Source organism: Schistocerca serialis, chromosome 1, assembly GCF_023864345.2.
Source record: "Schistocerca serialis cubense isolate TAMUIC-IGC-003099 chromosome 1, iqSchSeri2.2, whole genome shotgun sequence".
NCBI lineage: Eukaryota > Metazoa > Arthropoda > Insecta > Orthoptera > Acrididae > Schistocerca > Schistocerca serialis.
The window spans coordinates 554,270,188-554,291,372 of record NC_064638.1 but is presented as its reverse complement, the minus strand read 5'-3'; the positions used below and the strand labels follow the sequence as shown (position 1 = coordinate 554,291,372).

Here is a 21,185-nt window from a genome sequence, read left to right as displayed (position 1 = left end):
TTGCGACCACGCAAGTGAGGAGGGCAAAGGTGTGCAAGAACTTGACAAGTACGTCGAACACGTCCGTTGACGCACGCCTACTTGCGGTTGCGAGGGTAGTCGATCCGTCATTCGTTGTTTTGCCGGTGATACGTGACTTATCGGAGGGTTGTGGAGACGGCGGGTGTAAGCAGCAGTGACGTCGAAGGTCCCGGCGTAGCGGTGCAGCCTTTGGCACAGTAGCCAGCCAGTGAGCCAGTGCTGCTGGGTTAGCGCGGCCGGTCGAGTCAGGGCAGTGCGTCCAGGTGAGCGGGCGCGTGTGGTCGCTGCGTGCCGAGGGAGGGGAGCAGCAGCAGCAGAGGCGAGGCAGCGGAGGACGCCGCGCGCCAGTGCCGACGGGCCAGCCATGGCATCCTACCGGGACCTGCTGTTCGACTGGTCAATGCTCTGCCAGGAATGCGTCGGCTGCTGGACCCACGAAGGTGAGTGCCGCAACGCGCCGCCATGCGTATCCCTTCTGTCTGTTGTGCTGACACTGAATGGCGCACGTGTGCGCTCCTGTGCTTGCCGTATATCTGTTGACAGTTGAAAGTTTGTAGTGTCCTGCCTGCCTCGTTTCGGTGATTTTAGAGTCAAAGTTACTCCCTTGTGCACATTCTGGTTCAAGTATATTCGTGAATCCCCATGACAAAAAATTCGCTGTAACGTAGTTCGAAGTCGGTTAGGTGTAGTATGGTATCACAATGTCCCTCTCCCCCTCCCGCCCCCCCCCCCCCCCCCTACTCCCGAAATTTCAGTTCTGATTGAGCTCAAACGTTGTACGAGCGTAGGTTAGCTGCGTAGGTGAAGACCAAGTAAAGGTTGTGGTGATGGACTAACTGATGTTTATGTTCGCACCATATTTAATGTACGTATCTTACTAGAGACTAAAGCTGTGAGTTGAATTCTGAAAAACCTATTTTCGGTAAAATCATCTGCTTTGACCAGCCACGTAATGTTGTTTGCTACCGTGACGTCACCTTTTGTTGTGTGTATTCAGTTTTCTTGTTAGTTGGCGATGCCGACATGTGAAAGCAACAAATACCCGTTTGTGATGACACATCGATCTGTAGCCTAGCTCGACGACTAGGTTACGTTGAAAGGTGTTAGTCTGGTCGTGTTGGCAGAGCTAACTAACGTGAAATTAAAAATGATCTTGTTGTGGTGAGACTAAAACACAGCTCAACAAGTTTGAAGAAATCGTCACTGATGTCACATTACAGCTGCCATGTGTTTTACACCGTTCGTCGCATGTTTCGTAAGTCACTGATCAAAGTCGACGGCTCGTACCGAATATTCCTGTTTATCCAGCATTTTGATGCTGATTATAAACACAGGTCGCGGATAAACTAAGAAAAATTCATGCGAATTCACTTCGTAGCTTTTACGAAAATTATTTGTCCTTATATACGCGGAAGGTGACCAGTCATAGGGGATCAAAGCCAACAGGGCCATCAGTTGCTAGCGACTCTAACCGCTACACCACGGAGGTTTCTTTCGTCAAACAGCTCGCTCGGTACTGGTAACAGTTAACGCCAAAATAAGCGAAGACGTAAATGATTGTAACACCTTGTTCGGATTTAGCGAAAGCACCAACCGACTGTGCTTGTCAGGCTATTGAGTGCGTAATAGTCCTAGATGTTAAAGATTTGGCTAATTTCTTCCTGAGTGTAACGTTCCAACTACTGCGGCGACAGATCAGTCTCCCTCCCACGTTTAGTATGATTATCTAAAACTTCGTAAGCCCGCTAAAAATGCGGACATGAAAGGTTGCAGCAAGTTGTTGGTGTTGTTGGAGCGCGGCTGCCCCACTTCCTCTGCCCTCAAGACTGGTGTGCAGCGTAGCCGAAAATCTTGGTTCAGTTGAAAGATAACGTACTGTGACATTCTGATGACCTTTGCTTTTGTATGTTTATCGCGCTGGTAAACGATATTCTGAAACCTAACAAATGTTAAAACAAAATATTCTTACTGTAAAGAACCGTAAAGTGAAGCTTTCCTTTTAAGAAAGCTGTATTACTTGAACATTACAGTAGAAAGAATTACGGGTCTTAACGCAGCAAGTGGCCCTTTACGTACTGTAATCTGCCGAGACGCTTGTTTAGATACTTAAATTATTTTTACTCTGCACATTACGTGGGACACACTGCATTCCGAAATAAAAAGATCTTCTCTCAACGGAAATTCTTTAGTCTCTCATACATTATCAGCAAGGTATGTGTAAATGCATAGTACTTGAGTTGTATTGGTTTCTGAACTTTCCATTCCTCGAAGATAAGAACGGGTAGATGCTTAGTCTTAAATTGCTGTTCTCGCACAAATGAAGTGACTAAGAAGATTAATCAGTTTCGGTTTGCATTAGTCTTCGTATCTCTGTGTGCAGAACTCCATAACAGTAACATATTTGTTAATGTAGAGACCTTTGTTCGGCAAACAGCCGACAGAGGCAAACTGTTACTATGTCGGTGACTACTGCCGTTCTTAGGTAAACACAAAAGGGTGAGAGATATGCACTCCCCCCCCCCCCCCCACACCCCCCCCCCCCCCTTGAACGTTCATAGTTGATAGACATGATAAGCAGCAAAATACCCGCCAGAGATTTATCTGCTAGGTAATGTAGCTTTTATGACACAACCTTATAACTTATTTATTATTAAAGAAATATACGTTAAATATGGGGCAATCGGAGGTCTCGGACGAAATATATACGAGTATGTTATCACAACGTTTATTACGGGTTCATATTAGTTCGCTACGACAACTCATAACTGGGTTGTCCTCTTCCAAACTAACGTAAACCTTGCGCTACGCAAGAGATTTGGTAAAGTTCTGATCTCTTCTTTGACCTATACAGGGTGTTACAAAAAGGTACGGCCAAACTTTCAGGAAACATTCCTCACACACAAATAAAGAAAAGATGTTACGTGGACATGTGTCCGGAAACGCTTAATTTCCATGTTAGAGCTCATTTTAGTTTCGTTCACCTACGCTCAATGGAGCACGTTATCATGATTTCATACGGGATACTCTACCTGTGCTGCTAGAACATGTGCCTTTACAAGTACGACACAACATGTGGTTCATGCACTATGGAGCTCCTGCACATTTCAGTCGAAGTGTTCATACGCTTCTCAACGACAGATTCGGTGACCGATGGATTGGTAGAGGCGGACCAATTCCATGGCCTCCACGCTCCCCTGTCCTCAACCCTCTTGGCTTTCATTTATGGGGGCATTTGAAAGCTCTTGTCTACGCAAGCCCGGTACCAAATGTAGAGACTCTTCGTGCTCGTATTGTAGACGGCTGTGATACAATACGCTATTCTCCAGGGCTGCATCAGCGCATCAGGGATTCCATGCGACAAAAGGTCGATGCATGTATCCCCGCTAACGGACGACATTATGAACATTTCCTGTAACAAAGTGTTTGAAGTCACGCTGGTACGTTCTGTTGCTGTGTTTCCATTGCATGATTGTGATTTGAAGAGAAGTAATAAAATGAGCTCTAACATGGAAAGTAAGCGTTTCCGGACACATGTCCACATAACATATTTTCTTTCTCTGTGTGCGAGGAATGTTTCCAGAAAGTTTGGCCGTACCTTTTTGTAACACCCTGTATAAGGCATACGACACGGCTTGGCGCTATCACATTTTAGTTACACTCCTTGATTGGAGCTTTTACGGCCCCCTTCCGACTTTCATCCGCGAGTTTTTATCCCACCGGCTCTTCCTGTTTCGATTTGGCACTCCACTCATCTACATGGATACTCTGCAAATCACATTAAAGTGCATGGCAGAGGGTTCCTCGAACCACCTTCACAATTCTCTTATTATTCCGCTCTCGTATAGCGCCCGGAAAGAACGAACACCTGTATCTTTCCGTACGAGCTCTGATTTCCCTTATTTTATCCTGGTGATCGTTTCTTCCTATGTAGATCGGTGTCAATAAAATATTTTCGCATTCGGACGAGAAAGTTGATTGGAATTTCATGAGAAGATTCCGTCGCAACGAAAAACGCCTTTCTTTTAATGACGTCCAGCCCAAATTCTGTATATGTTAAGTCCCATAGTGCTCAGAGCCCAAATCCTGTATCGTTTCAGTGACTCTCTCCCATATTTCGCGATAGTACAAGACGTGGTGCCCTTCTTTGAACTTTTTCGATGTACTCTGTCAATCCTATCTGGTAAGGAGCCCACAAGCGTAGTGTAAGCAGTCTCCTTAGTAGGTCTGTCACATTTTCTAAGTGTCCTGCCAACAAAACGCAGTCTTTGGTTAGCCTTCCCCACATCATTTTCTGTGTGTTCCCTCCAATTTAAGTTGTTCATAATTATAATTCCTAGGTATTCAGTTGAATTTACGGCCTTTAGATTTGACTGATATATCGTGTAACCGAAGTTTGAGTTCCTTTTAGCACTGATGTGGATGACCTCTCACTTTTCGTTACTAAAGGCCAACTTTCAATTTTCACATCATTCAAACATCGTTTCTAAATCGTTTTGCAATTTGTTTTCGCCTTTTAATGACTTTGGTAGCCGACAAACGACAGCGTCATCTGCAAACCACCTAAGACGGCTGGTCATATTGTCTCCCAAATCGTTTATATAGGTAAGGCACAGCAAAGGGCCTGTAACACTACCTTGCGGAACGCCATAATCAGTTCTGTTTTACTCGATGACTTTCCGTCAGTTACTACGAACTGTGACCCCTCTAACAGAAAATGACAAATCCAGTCACATAACTGAGACGATATTCCACAAGCACGCAATTTCACTACAAGCCGATTGTGTGGTACAGTGTCAAAAGCCTTCCGGGAATCCAGAAATACCAAATCAGTCTGAAATCCCTTGTCAATAGCACTCAACACTTCATGCGAATAAAAAGATAGTTGTTTAACAAGAACGATGTTTTATAAATCCATGTTAACTGTGTGTCAATAGACCGTTTTCTTCGAGGTAATTCATAATGTTCGAGCACAGAACGTGTTCCACAATCATGTTGCATATCGACGTTAATGAGATGGGCCTGTAATTTAGTGGATTACTCCTAGTACCTTTCTTGAATACTGGTGTGAACTGTGCAACTTTCTAATCTTTGGGTACGGATTTTTCGATGAGCGAACGGCTGTATATGATTAAGTATGGAGCTAACGCATCAGCATACTCCAAAGGAACGTAACTGGTATACCGTCTGGACCAGAAGACATGCTTTTACTGATTTAAGTTGCTTAACTAGTTTGTGAATATTTACTTCTACATTACTCATGTTGGCAGCTGTTCTTGATTAGAATTCTGGACTATTTTTACTTCGTCTTCTTTTGTGAAGGAATTTCGGAAGGCTGTGTTTAGTAACTCCGCTTTGGCAGCACTGTCTTCGTTATTATCTCCATTGCTATTGCGCAGAGAAGGAATTGATCGTTTCTTGGCGCTAACATACTTCACATACGACCGGAATCTGTTTGGATTTTCTTCCAGCTTTCAAGACAGTTTCGTTGTGGAAACTTTTATCATCTCGCATTGAACTCCGTGCTAAATTTCGAGCTTCTGTATAAGGTCGCCAATCTTGGGGATTTTGCGTCTGTTTAAATTTGGCATATCGGATTCAGGAGAACGCTATCCCGCAGGGTTGTGTGTTACGTGTCCCACTCTCTCATGGTCGTCAATGGGCTTGTAATGTCCATTTGGCCTGTGGCTACCCCAGCGTTATATGTGGAAGATTTTTGCATCTGGTGTAGCTCCCACTAGATAGCATCTGCTGAGCGCCGGCTCAAAGGCGCCATCGGACGGACCTCAGCGTGGGCCGTGCCCATGGCTTCAAGTTTTTTGCTTCCAAAACGCGGGTTATGCATTTTTGTCGTCCCCGATCCAGAACTTTATTTAGGCAACCAGCTCCTCGATGTTGTAGCACAGTCCCGTTTCTTGGGCATTATTTTTGATAAAAAGCTGACGTGGCTGTCGCGTATTTGCCACCTGCAGACTACATGCATGCAGAAACTTAATGCTCTAAGCCTCCTGACCAACATATCTTAAGGTGCAGACCGTGTTAATCTTCTCCATTTTTTTTCCGTGCTCTGGTCTTGTCCAGACTAGATTATGGTAGTCAGGTTTATGGCTCACGGCTCTTTTCCGCTCTGAAAATATTTGACCCTGTTCGCCATTGTGGGGTGCGTCTCGCTTTTTGTGCCTTTCGCACTAGCCCCGTTGAGTCCCCTCGCAGAAGCACGGATTCCGCCTCTGCAAACACGTCGGAACCAACTCCTGTTTTCTTACGCAATCGCCATTCGCTGATTGCCTGACCATCCCGTATAGCCTGTCTTCTTTGTGAACGAGGGATGTCTCACTCCTGATAACCGACCACGGATGGTATTGCCGGTTGGAATGCGTCTCACATCCATCTGTCGGGATCTCCACGTCAACTAACTGGAATCCCTGTGTACTTCCTCTCACGCCCCCACCCCTTGGATGGTGCCTATACCACGGATTAGGACCGACCTGTTACAGAGTCCTAAGGTTACTGTCGCTCCTACGGTTTTCAGGTGTCTTGTACATTCCATCCTGGCACCATCTTCTACACTGATGGTTCTAAGACGACAGATAAGGCGGGATATGCTTTCACGCCTCCTACTGGCTTAGAACACCATTTAATGCCATGATTATGTAGTGTGTTCACAGCGGAGATATTAGCCATCAACAGGGCCCTCCATCTTGTTTCTGAGGCCTTCCTTCAATGTTTTAATTATGTACCAACTCAATGAGCAGCCTACAGGCTATCGGCCGATGCTATTTTCGTCACTCTTTGGCCTCTGCTTCTCCCCCGCCCCCCCCCCCCCCCCCCCCCAGTCATGTGGGTCCCCAGGGAATGAATTGATCGACCATTTGGCTGGAGAAGCAGGTACTTACCCTCTTCCCTTTCACGATTCCATGCTGCGGAATGCGGATCTACGTCAGATCTCCCTTTGCCCAAAAGTGGAATGACATCTGGTGTGCTGCTGCTCTCAGCAATAAACTCCGCACGATCAATGTGTCCACAGCGGTTTGCCTCTCTTCCTTCTGCTCCTCTCAAGCAGTCCACTGTATTATGTCGTCTTCGCATTGGTCATACCAGGCTCACTCATTGTTTCTTCTTGAGTAGTGAACCACCCCCACAACGTGGTTGTCGAGCCAGACTAAAAGTATCCCATATATTGGTGCAATGTCCCCTGTCGGCCCTTCGTACTAAGTATAGTCTTCCAGATTCCTTTAATATTAGCACACGATTCACAGATGGTCGAACTGATCCTCAGTTTCCTCGGTGAAAGTGGTTTTTGTTTTGATATATAAGTTTTGCTTTACTCCTGGAGCAGGAGCACGGACAGGGTGGTTGTGGTTGGGGCCTCTCCATGTTTTCTCGGTGTGGGACCCATGAACACTCCCCCTTTCGAAGATTGCTCTTTTATCCCTCTGATTTCCCAGTTTTTGGATTTGGGCTACCCTTTTATGCCTTCTACTACGTGTGTTTTGACTTCCTCGTTTTATAGTTTGACTCCTTTGACTGGATCCGTCCACTTTCAGCGGACCTTCTCTCTTTCGTGTGTAACTGGGTCATCGCGGGACTGAAGACCTCGCTGTTTAGTCTGATAATTCCCCTCAGTTAACCAAATTTATGATCATCCTGTGTATTACTTGTCAAATGTTTGCAGTTACGACGTGTTGACAGTGTTGCTCATGAGCCTCTGCGTACCTGGCTCCACTCTCTCAGGGGTCCCACCGTTCCTACGCTAATGGAGTGTTTGTTTACCGTCTCGGCATATAAAAATCTTCCTGCAAGTAAATTGGTAGCCTCTCATTTGTCGCTGAAACCGAATGTGTTCACATTAAGCACACTCAATTGCGACGCTTTAAAACCCTGTTGGGTGTATCTAGTTCCCCAGGAGAGCAGTTGAACGTATTTCCAATATTTTGATATTGATTTTCGGACGGCACACCTCTTTTTTAAATAATTATTACTTTCGAACGTCTGATGTTTTTCCTAGTAATCATGAAAGCGTTTGTATAGTTTCCCTTTATCACGTCAAGCTTTATAGGTTCTGATAAAATGTAGTTCGTGTGTGGCACGGATGTTGAACTGCTGTTGCTCAAAGTATAGCGAACAGCACAGACTCGGTAACAGAAATTCTTTGGGCATTACTGTCTGCCACTCGGTGGCACTGACGAAGGTGCTTGAACACAGCAAAAAGTTTGCATTTTTGTACGAGATATTCAAATGACCGAAAATAATCAGGCAGCATGAAATCTAAAATATTGTGTAAACGGGACCTACACATCTTTAATAAGTTACTCTGGGGCACCCGATCGTCATCAGATTAAATTAGTGGCGGGGAGGGGGGGGGGGGCGGGGGCGAGCGTCATTGACTCTAAGCGTGGTCGTTTCAGCATTATTTGCAATTTGACGCTCCAAAACATTCTTCCTAGAGCCGAGAGATCACTAACAGCCGCTACTAAGCTAATGGTACAAAGGCTATAACATTTTTATGCTCACGTTCCGTACACTTCTTGAATACATGACTGAGTCATTTCGCTTAAAGATACCCTATGTCAAATGCCCTGACAAATGGGTTGCAAGATTTGCATGTAGTATAGATGGAAAATTAAAATGTCTATAAATCTGAAAATGTTAATGTCTGAAAATGACAAAATACATTTAATTCTGTTACATATTAGCAACCGCTGGTTCTGCTTCTATAAGCCATCTCCAGTGCAGAATTCCACAAACTTTGCGTAAATGTTTATCAATGTTTCTGCGTACCTGTTACTCAGGGAATGATTTCGTACGAATGTATCCCATAGTCGTCAATTCCTTGAAACGTTTTCGTTGTTTTGTTCTGCGTTGAAATGGAACTACAAATCCTAGTACTGATAAATTACTGTAGCAAAAATTGTTCCAGAAGTAGAAGGCATTGAGTAGCTGATACTGAAGACTTTGAAACCCCCTGATTAGATTATAACCGCTCATTCCGTACTTGCTGCTATTTCTCTGTGCACAGATTAATTGTACAAGAGACTATATAGGACGTTAGTGTGTGTTTTGGATATGGCTATACATTAGCTAGTGAATCACTTTCATGCACTTTCTTTGGCCTAGAAAAGTTTCTGTACTTCGGAAGACGTAATTAAGAAGTTATTCACCAGGTTCATGTGCTTATAGTCTGTTTGGGAAGTAGTTTAATGGTGTTGGTATCTGTTAGCTTGCTCTGTTAGCTTTTTTGCCGATCCGATACTGAAGTCGCTTCAAAATAACCATTCCATAGGCGGCTTTTAAACTGTTAACAAATCAACTATGCATCGAAAAATGGCAATGCTTTCCAGTTACACACATCACATGACCAATTTCAATGCAGTTAGTCTACTGAAAAAACGCAGAAGCCACAGAGCACAATGTTGAAGTAGAATCACATAAGGCGCTTTCTATCGCCTAGAAGGTCAGCAAAATATCGTTCCTGAAACACAGGACTTCGTTGGGAAATAAAGAAGTTTCTCATATTAAAATTGATGGCTTATTTATGTAATTACTGTTGCTCCTATTAAAAGGTTAGTATTTTTGTTGACCTTTAAGTTCATTCTGCACCACGAACTACTTCGTTTTACTAGTAGTCCATAAACAGCAAACTGTACAGAAAGTTATCCTGGGTGTAAAACAGATTGCCAAATTGTGAACGACGGTTTGGGAAAGATATAGTGATGCAGCGCCGACATGGACAGTCATAATTTGGATGATCTGTAATCTGTTTCCTCGACAAATAAGAATTATTGCTAAAAAACCTGTTTACCAGTTACAAAAATGTAGTCACACCACTATTTTTGTACAACAGTAATCTGTCAAAACTGCCTAGTTCACACACTATGCAATACAGTCAGCAAGTAATTAAATACGCGGGGAGCAAGTGCTACGGGGAGGTTGGCAAAGGAAAGTAATTCGTGATGGGCCGCATCAAATGTCAGAAGTTCGACGCCTCACAAAAGTAGCAGCATTTGTTGAGTAGCTTTTGGAGGCCAGCCGAGGTAGGGCGGGCCTTTAAAAAGCGCAGCAGCAGCACGTGTGTGTGTGTGTGTGTGTGTGTGTGTGTGTGTGTGTGTGTGTGTGTGTGTCGTGGAGTGCCCGCTGCGTGACCAGTCCAGCGCGCTGGCCGCTGTCCGCTGTCCGCTGTGCGCATGCGCGTGATCCTGAGCCTGCGAGCACCAGTTCCAGCGGCGGCCTTGAGACTGGACTCCTGCTCCAGGCGCCAGAGCGTGGCCGGCGCCACCTGCAGCTCAGAACGCCTGCCTAGGACTTAAGGCCGGTCACTCAAATGACAGAGCTGGCACTTCAATAAAGCGTACGCCATAGCAAATCAAAATGGAGTCCAACTTCCCGAGACGTGTTTCTCGAATTGGTAGTGCATTTTCAAAAACTTAGCAACCGGTCTAGTAGCACCTTCACAACTTCAGGTCATGTTCAGTAAGTCACCGTTCTCCACTGGAAACAGCGCGTAATCATATCACCGACAAACGTCGAATCTGAATAGTTGAAAATGAAGATGAGGTACAGGCCTCCGAAACACTGTTCTTGAAATTATCAAGTGGTGAATGGTTACAGCGCATCAAAGGTCTTAGTTTTGTCTTAAGCAGTAGTGGTGAGCCTAACAAATCACTGCTTCCAAACGACATGAGATATGAATCCAAATTTTATGAAAAGTAAACAAAAACAACTATGGCAGTCTTTTTTTCTTACACATCTACATCTACATTTATACTCCGCAAGCCACCCAACGGTGTGTGGCGGAGGGCACTTTACGTGCCACTGTCATTATCTCCCTTTCCTGTTCCAGTCGCGTATGGTTCGCGGGAAGAACGACTGTCTGAAAGCCTCCGTGCGCGCTCTAATCTCTCTAATTTTACATTCGTGATCTCCTCGGGAGGTATAAGTAGGGGGAAGCAATATATTCGATACCTCCTCCAGAAACGCACCCTCTCGAAACCTGGCGAGCAATCTACACCGCGATGCAGATCGCCTCTCTTGCAGAGTCTGCCACTTGAGTTTATTAAACATCTCCGTAACGCTATCACGGTTACCAAATAACCCTGTGACGAAACACGCCGCTCTTCTTTGGATCTTCTCTATCTACTCCGTCAACCCGATCTGGTACGGATCCCACACTGATGAGCAATACTCAAGTATAGGTCGAACGAGAGTTTTGTAAGCCACCTCCTTTGTTGATGGACTACATTTTCTAAGCACTCTCCCAATGAATCTCAACCTGGCACCCGCCTTACCAACAATTAATTTTATATGATCATTTCACTTCAAATCGTTCTGCGCGCATACTCCCAGATATTTTACAGAAGTAACTGCTACCAGTGTTTGTTCCGCTACCATATAATCATACAATAAAGGTTCCTTCTTTCTATGTATTCGCAATACATTACATTTGTCTATGTTAAGGGACAGTTGCCACTCCCTGCACCAAGTGCCTATCCGCTGCAGATCTTCCTGCATTTCGCTACAATTTTCTAATGCTGCAACTTCTCTGTATACTACAGCATCATCCGCGAAAAGCCGCGATTTGAGGGATTACACCATCATTTTCAGGTGGATCAGTAGTTTGCACGAGTTTCTTGTGCTGGGTGTAGCCAGTTGTCAATCTTATGCTTTGTTTCCAAGATAAATGATGTTCAAATGGCTCTGAGCACTATGGGACTTAACTTCTGAGGTCATCAGTCCCCTAGAACTTACAACTACTTAAACCTAACTAACCTAAGGACATCACACATATCCATGCCCGAGGCAGGATTCGAACCTGCGACCGTAGTGGTCGCGCGGTTCCAGACTGAAACGCCTAGAACCGCTTGGCCACACCGGCCGGCGTTTCCAAGATATTCCACTAAAACACTCTGAAGGTAGTTACGTACGAGATCACACATCTCAATATCACACATGAACCATGGTTCAACGTGTGCGAACAACGATTTGCAATCTGCCTTAAGCTTGAATAAGCATGGCAGAGAAATGGCAACACACAGGAGAAGAAACTGGTGTAACCGCTGATCTACCCGACTGACACGGGTAACGGGTTAACTAGAAATTTGCACCATCGACAGTCGCAGTCTTCTAATAAGTCTAACCACGGACGAAATAAGGTAATCTAAACGTTAACTTCTGTAAGTATGGTGTGAGAAATTAGTTTTAGAGATTAACATGCAGCCAACATCCGTACAAAATGACACGAAGTTGTCGGTGTAACATATTACCAGTACCTTTTTGCCTCATAAATTAGTACAGTAGGCTGCATTGAGAACACTCTACTGTAGCATCGTCAATAACTTCTGTAACAACATTTTTACGCCTCCTGAACATTTCTCGAAAAGCCTGTTCCGCTAGTGACATAAGCTACCTTTAAGAGTACAGGGGGAGACAACCTACGCTCAGGAATGGTTTGCGACACAGTATGCACTGAGTATTACCCTGATGAGAGTAAGCTTGGGAATATTCTGTGCGTGTGGTATTTGCATGAAAGGAATCTTCGTATTTGGTGTATTTTCAGTCATTGATACAAAGCGCCATGCTAAGTAGTTGAGTGACAAAGACATCGTGTTTAGTGGTATGCCTTTCATGAAAATTTAGTTATCTATAGACTACTATTAATTAGCACTATATTTTTGTCCAGACACCATGAACCTCATGACCACGGCATTTTACTGTAAGCCTCTTACTGTTGATACACTCAAATAATGCCATAGGTATAACGTTCAGAAGAAGGGCACTAAGTGGCCAAAACCGCCAAAGAAATTAAATTTCTTACATGCAAATGGTTGCGTATTATTTCGCTATATAAAATTGCAGTTGCTGAAGGTGGATAAAGTACTAAAGTTTGTGTGCCTATGACAGCAACTTTTCTTCAGTTGCTTTAAGCTCTTTCAGTGCAAATTATTTCGACATTAGAGAATTTTGTTCTTGTTCGTGTGTACCTTGAAAACTATCGTATAAGATGCTTCTTAACGAAACTGAAGTTCCGGCAGTTGCATCTCTGCGCATGTCCGACGCTCGGGCTACATGTGGCCTGGTTACAAACTGTGCTTTGGTACCTGAGTCTCCTGAAAGTGTGTGGGCAGTAGTGAGCAGCAGGTCGTCGTGCCGAAAAACGCCAGTTAATATTCACAACGAGCCACGTGACCCAGTCATTAAAATATTTATAACCTGATGATGTAATACGCTTCCATTTAATGGAGCTCATTACACTGCATATAATTTGCCAGTGTAAAACGGACCATGCTGTAACCTTACGTAACATTAGGCTTTCGTGGCAGTTGACTGGTAGAGAAATACGCAACAGCGCTCAGGCCACGTTTGAAGATACAACATTCGCAGCATATTGTTCTAATTGTAAGAGGTTTCCTTGATACAGATATTTTTGTACGGTTCCTAAACCCAACCCCGTAATGACGAGCCAATTAAAATCCCGCGCCATTATACTTCAGTGAGATCTAATACTTGGATGTAGTTACGTATTTCTCGTCAAGAAGAATGAGAAGGGATTTATTAGTCCTTTTCTGCATTACCATCCGACTCCGTTACTGGTGCCTATTTTCGACAGGGTAATACAATTAGAGTAACCATAAAAATTACGAAAGCGTAGATATAGGGTCTTCCATGCGCCATTTTTAAAAACGAGATGGGTCGAAATATTTTTTTTAATTTCCATCTACATTCGCTCCCATTTAAGTGAGGAAAAATTATATCTTAAAGTCCACCTAGAGTGTCTCGACAGGCAGTTACTCGGTCTATGAAGTTCGTGACAACCCTTTCACATTACCTCTTTTGATGTCGTTGATGACACATCAAATTTCTTCCTTGAGTTGCAGAACTGTTTGTGGATTGCTCTCGTAGGCCTTGGACTTCACATAACGCCATAAAAAGAAGTCACGTGGAATAAGGTCACAACATCTAAGAGGCCATTCCATAGTCGCCAGGAAGATAGATGACAGAACGAGGGACTTTCCCATAGAGTAGGGTTGTTGTCTCGCGCGATGTGTGACACGTAGCCCTGGCCCTCAGCAACCACATTGGCTGTATCTACTTGACCCAGAGGAAGCCAGAAGTTGATTCTGATCATTTCGTTATAACACTCGCCGTTAACTGTTACTGCATTAACGTCGAAATCTTCAAAAAAGACGGGACCAATCACACCACCTGCCCATAAGCCACACCAAACTGTGGTGTGCAATGGATGCATGTGGCGCTTGGATCAACCTGGGATTTTCCTCGCCCCATATGTGGCAGTTAGTCGGTTAACGAACCCAGATAGTTGAAAACTTGCCTCGTCACTGAAGATAATTCTTTTTGCGAAATTGTTGTCCTCTTCTTTTTTCGTGAGAATCCACTCGGCGAAATTTCTGTTTCAAATGATCTACGGGTTTAAGATATTGCGTCAACTGGCATATGAAGATCAGTTTCTCTAAACTGATTGCAAAGAGACTCTCGAAATTCCCCAGTTGTTGAGAACGACGTTGAAATAACGTGCGTTCTCACCGCCACACTATCCTGCACCATTGAAATGTTTCGTTCTGTAAGAACCGTATGGTTCCGTCCGGACAATTTTTATGGTTGTAACTGGCCCAATTTCCTCGAATTTATCAACCGCAGAACTGTTCGTGGATTAGGATCATTATTACGATCGAATTCTATGAACAGTGAGTCTCTGCATAGCACTCGCCCAGTCTCTAATGGGTTTTCACAATAACTCATTCCTTCTTCGTGAACCGCTCCATGGCGACTGAGATCCTGAAATACACAAACGACGATTGATAAAGTAATCGGAATGACAATCGATATAAAATGTAATAAACGCAGTATCGCAATCTTGAAAAACAATTTTACCACTGGATTTAAAAATTGCGTAGTATACGAAAGGCCCTGTATAATGGCATAATGCTTATTTTTGCAAGTTACACAATACGTAATTCAGTTGTAAATGGGAAATTGGACAACACCCTAATGCAAATAAACCAACAGAAAGCATTAGAGGCAACGTTCCATAACATGATTGCTAGGGGGTCTGTGACAGTGTAAACATAATTTTCCTTTGTGTGCAGATCAGTAGGAAAACCTTAGGCGCAGCATCGTCTTGAGGAAAAAGTACTGCTCTGTAACGGAGTTTTGTGTCGAAGAGATTAAACTGAATTTTTTGGTTAAGACTGTGGCTTGGTCAGCCACTCGTCAAGTAGAAATTATACAGCGTTTCGATGGAGTACATTTCTTTGCAGGACTGGCTAATGTTTGAAAATGGAAGATTATGCAGGAGAGGAACAATCTGACTGGTCCTTTAGCCACCAGCGGCTGTTAGTGATGTGTGTGGTGATACTGTAGGAATAATTAACTCTTTTTTATAATGCTGTTTTTCAGAGAGACATACTCGAGAGGACCTGTCTGGTCAGCCTAATTTAGTTTTTCTGTGCTACTCGTAAATCATTCTGGGCAAACGACGGGATGGTTCCTTCTGAAAGGCTACAGACAACCACCTGCGGTATCCTCTTCAAAATATCATTAATATATATTGCGTGTCTAAATATTTAAGCAATTTACTGACATCATTGTGACATCGTATATCAGAAGATCCCTGGATGAATAAATAGATGTCGTGCAACGAACATATTATTGTTAAACTGGTAACCTTCGTTTTCATCTCAAGGTTGGGAAATTACTAATCATTTGCGAATGTTCGAAGTATTCCTATAACGACTAAGATCCCAATCGAAAGGGCAAAAATGGATTGTTGTAGTGAAACGACAGGTCCAACCAAAACCTTTACTGAAACCCACAATGTCAGGCCACGGACTAAAGATACGAAGCACATTTGATGGTAACTAGCTTCACGGGAGTACTCCGAAAATATTTTAATCTCGTGCTCTTCACGCAACAGGAAGTTAGATATGCCAATGTTAGGAGACACACACACACACACACACACACACACACACACACACACACACACAAAAGACAGAAAAACTCGGCTTTGGTGCAAGCTGTGCGGAAAAACCAAGATATTAAAAGGTTTTTAGTTTTTTTTTCTAAAACTGCTGTACGTAAATGTTTCACTTTCAACAAAACACGCATGTCAATCCTTTCGGTGCCCCATTTTAGAACAATCCGTATTCAAAAATGGAAAAGAACTGAATACAATATTTGTATCTGTTGTCCTGAGTTAACACGATCTTAAATAGCGAATGTTATCTGAGACACTGGGATGGAGACAATATTATTTGTACAGATGTGGTAGCTTGGTGAAGCCTACAGCGAAAAAGCTATCTTTGAGGATACAGCACTCATTGTAAATAAAAATCAAAAGTAGGCAGTGATTATTAGGTATCAGACATATTAACAGCCCTGACTGTAAAGTTTCATTTTCATTCTGTACAGATTTTAATCTGTAACCTAACTTATTTGCCTTCGTTACTGTTTCATGTAATTATGTCCTCGTTCGCTGTCACAGTCGTACTGTCAACGATTATTTTTATTCCATTACTTACGGTGGCACCTCAAATTTGTTTTGGATCAGACTGCCCACGTGTCATAGTTTGACAGCAGCGGTCAGCTGTTACGAAGGCTGGGTATGATTAACACTAATCAATATCAGTTAGCTTCAAAATCATCTCTTTCCAGGAGCAAGCTCTTAAAAATTCAGAAACCATTGAAGCTCGTCAAATGAAGAGCATTTAAAGTAATGGAGGAAGTTAGAATAAGTCAGAAAATAAAGCTTTCTTAACAGGGCTAAGCAAGATAGTATGGAAGCTGCGGAGCTTCTCGAAAGACTGGACTGTGAGAATCTCTCAGGTTTTCCGTCTATCGGCCCCGTGGATGCCTCCCTCCCCCTCCCCCAGCGCCCGGCGATGCTCCCGCTTTTCCCGGAGCACGCAGCTTTCACTTCTTTTGGATCGGAATTGCAACAAAGCGCTCCTTTTTTCTGTATTGTGTTCGTGGATCGTGATGGATTGCTTGGTAGGTGGATGAGGTTGCAGCTTGAAAGGTGTTTCTCTTGATCACTTTCCAATGTTTCTGGAAGTGCTTCTTGTTCTTAGAAAGTTTTTAGCTCTGAAATTAGTGAGAGTGTACGTACTTTAAACCATCTGATAGGGGTACAATCGACAAACCATAAACGTAAAATGCAGTGGACTCGTCACACTTCAGTCACCACAAAAATTATAAACTTAAGTTGAGCAGGATGTTTTGGTTTTTGAAGTGAACATGCTTTCATCTAGAACAAGAAACGTCTGAAACTTGACGCACAAAGTGAACCTGAGACACAACTCACTGCACTAAGCACCCATAATGGGTAATTTATTTCAATGTGGGATCATAAGGCAATGGAGAATTACGGCAAGTCTCAAACTGACAGAAAATGGGATTTCCAACACTTACTTCATGTACAGTAAGTCTGATGTTAGTGAGACATTAGAGGAGCATACGTGATGTGCAAATGAACGCGATAAATGCAAAAGTGTAGTTTATGAATTTAAATTAGCTCAATCAGTATTTAATTGTAATTTTATTCCTAATAGCAAGATCGGAAGCTATTATCTTTTCGTATTAGCATCAAAATACGAAATTTAAAAGGAGTATGGCGCCCTACTGTAGTTGTGAAGTCTGGGAATCTACGTAGCACGAGCCTGTGACATCACTGTAGTCTATGCCTGCGTAGCTTGAAATTTAATTTTTAGTTTTGTTGATCGTCACTGTTCTCGTGTTTTTTCTAAAAATAATTGTATTGACTTCCTTTGTCCGCACGTCGTGGTTTTTGAGATCAGTTGATATCCATGTAGTTTCAGGTATGTTCAAACCACCACCTCAGCTGCTGTTAAAAAATGCCTTAATTGCCATTATCGGTCATGTTCATTAAACATCTTCAGGTGACAGGTGGCTAGAACCTTGCAGTTTGATATATGTGAAAACTCTTAATGTTTAATGCAAGGTCCTAGCTGCCTATCACCTGAATATGTTTAATAAATATAACTGGCAATGAAAACAAGAGTATTTCCTCAATAGCAGCTGATGTGGTGTTCTACGTATCCTTTAAAATATAAACAGCTGTGTCAGATCAGTACGAAATACGAATAAAATTTACATGCTTAGTACATTAAACCAAAGATAATTTCTCTGTCGCATGCTATGAATCAAGTTACACAAAAGCCTGCATTATTTTAGTATAGGTCTTGGTCTAGAGAATATCTTGAAATTAGACTATATCTACACCTACATGACTAAAAGTGCCTGGCAGAGGGTTCATCGAACCACCTTTAGACTGTTTCTCTACTGTTCCCCTCTCGAACTGCGCGTTGGACAAATGAGCACTTACATCTTTCCATGTGAGCTTTGATTTCTCTCGTTTTATTACTATCATAATTTCTCCCTAAGTAGGTGGGCGCGAACAAAATATTTTCCATTCTGATGAGACAGTTTGTGATTGAAATTTCATGAGAAGGTCCCGCCGCAACGAAAATCGCCTCAGTTTTAATGATTGGCACCACAGCTTGCGTATCACGTCCGTGACACCCTCTCCCCGTTCAGCAATAATACAAAACCAGCTGTTCTTTAAACTTTCTCGATGTCCTCCGTCAGTTTTAGTTGATACAGATCCCACAAAGCAGAGCGCTACTCCAGAAAAAGAAGACAAGCGCAGTATACGTTAATCTCTTTAGTAGACCTGTTGCATCTCCTGAGTGTTCTGCTACTAAAACGCTGTCTTCGGTTCGCTTTTTTCATATCATGCGATCGTTCCAATACAGGTTATTCGTAACTGTAATCCCTATTTATTTAGTTGAATTTTAGCCTTTGGATTTTGACGATTGATCGTGTAACCGAAGTTTAACGTATTCCTTTTGGTACCCCTGTATTCAGAAGTTGCAGACATCCTGAGAAATTTTGTTAAGCATACTGTCAATTAAAATGCCAATAGAGATCTGTAAATTTTCCTTGTATGCCCTTTATTCATTACTTACGACGTTTCAAAGAAGTGAATTTGTTGTGTGACCGGACTCGAAAATATACTCAACTATGGAAGATTCAATGTGACTGTAAAATTTTAAAGCAGATATACCTGCATCGTTGTCAGTTTGTCGTGATGTTCACACCTCATAGGCGGCTGCAACAACAGCTGCACATTAGTGCTGAAGTCCTTCGTGTTTTCCCTGTAAAACCGCACTACTGAGTTTCTCTCTTCTGCCAACTTTCGTTGTTAGCTGCAGTCATTCTTTTGTGTTTTCTGTAAAAAGCTCAGGAGAAAGGAACAATGCACCTGTATAAATGGCCGTTAATTGTCGTTCGAAGAGCGATATAACGGCGTATACAACATAAAGCGTGATAAAGTTCACACTCTGCTTTGTTGCTGCTATGATAGCTCTTCCGTAAATTACTAGCTGTCACACTTCATTCAGATCAGGGTATGGACTGTTTGCCTTGTTTTTGAAATCTGTCCCTGTGTAGCTTTTGTGAAAGTTCTTTGGTACAGATTAGTTTATGAAAAAGCCTCTATTTGGTGTTTTCGTCTTTGGTTGAAAGTAATGTTTTTCCTTGTTCCGTTTTTGTTCTCAAAAATTTATCTTAGAATGCGTTATTAACCCATTCCTTACCAGCGTTTCTTATGCGCAACACGAATTTTAACTTCACAAAATGCAATCAAATAGATCGTACTATAGAAAACTAATCGTGCCTGTGTTAAAAGGCGTTCTCAGGTTCTCTGTCCTTTTTATATTTCACATTTAGTATCACACATCGTGAAAAAACGAAATTACTAAAAATTTCGTGTTGCATGTTCGCAACACTGGGAGAAATGGATTAAGCAGTGCAGTCATTCGTTTGCTAGTTGTCTACGTTGAGCTAGTATCACAGATGTACACTGGAAACATTACTCTCCCCTGTATGTGTCGGGGCGTAGTAATTGTTGAAGAAAGCAGTTACCGACAATAGGCAAAGACGGAAATGCTAGACAGCCCCACGGCGCACAGGTGTTCTGGGGAAGATTCTTTGGGTCCGGTGCGAGAAAGCGCTCGTTCCATTAGCTGCCGTGAATGGGGCGTAACGCTCACGACGGAGGAGAAAGGGCCGAGGCAGCCGGCTCATCTTTTTTGGAAGCAGCTGGAAGAGAAGCTGTTGCCGAAAGATTAAAGGACGATTATCTTCTGCTAACTCACAGCTTTGTCGGCGGGGAAGGAGGGTGCGCACCACCGCGAATACCTCCGTCTCTGTAAAAATACTGCACTGCTGCAGAAAATTAGCCGTGAAGTTTCCCTTTGCTGTCTACTTCCCTGGCATCTCTAGAGTTCTTGTCGAACGTGGCGCTCGCTAACAAGATAACGCCTGCTTTAGTGTCGACAGTAAACAACTGACGGCATGGATGGTAAAGCTTTCTGTATGCCACGTGTTTGTTTCCAAATCTAATAGTTTGCTTAATTTGTTCATTAGATCAGAATATACTGTCTAGTGATCATTTTACGAATTCGAATACCTTAAAATTTCTCATTGTTATTAAATTACTGAATACAGCTGCAGATATCTTCCGTTGAGCTAACTGTGCTCTACATCGAACATATTCTTGTTTGGCTTCCTATTATCTGCTGAGAAAAAGAAAAATTCATACTAACTTAATCTCCTCCTGAAATATGGTAACGTTATGTCAGTAATGCGAAGTTTAAATTTTTCTTCATTTTTCCTTCACCGTTCATCTCCCCTATGGTAGGATCTTCCAATGATAAAAAATCGTTTGTCCATGATCCGGCAATAGTGTTAACTATGTGCGTTGTAAACTCAGCTAGAACATGGTTTCTGAGGGTGAGGTAAGGAACCAGCCCAGTGTTTGCCTAGACAAGTGTATAAAAACAGTCTACAGACCTCCCGGACTGGCCGCTGTAGAACAATAATGATCGTTAATGAGGCGCACTGATTACATATTTGTGTGGCTCACATCTACCGCGTAAATATAAAACAACCAGAAAAACAATGTCGCAAGAAGACTGTAAGCATATCGTTTAATATTAAAACCCTACTGTTTAAACACTGTAGCGGCGAAATCCTAGGATTTTCTCGTACGAAGCACTGTGGAAGTGCGAGAAAGCGCTGGTTTATTTTCTTCATGACGGCTGCACGTCTGAAGTTATTTGCTTTCGAAG

The 21,185-nt window shown here is 42.9% G+C and overlaps 1 protein-coding gene across 1 annotated transcript in view; it reads left to right on the top strand.

Moving 5' to 3' along the window:
* Positions 1-314: 314 nt before the first annotated feature.
* Positions 315-21,185, top strand: part of LOC126475343 (cerebellar degeneration-related protein 2) — a 485,149-nt gene continuing 464,278 nt past the window's right edge. Inside the window, exon 1 of the mRNA XM_050103162.1 lies at positions 315-461. Within this exon, the coding sequence (XP_049959119.1) occupies positions 386-461 (76 nt within the window). The 5' untranslated portion in view covers positions 315-385. The remainder of the gene's footprint in view (positions 462-21,185) is intronic.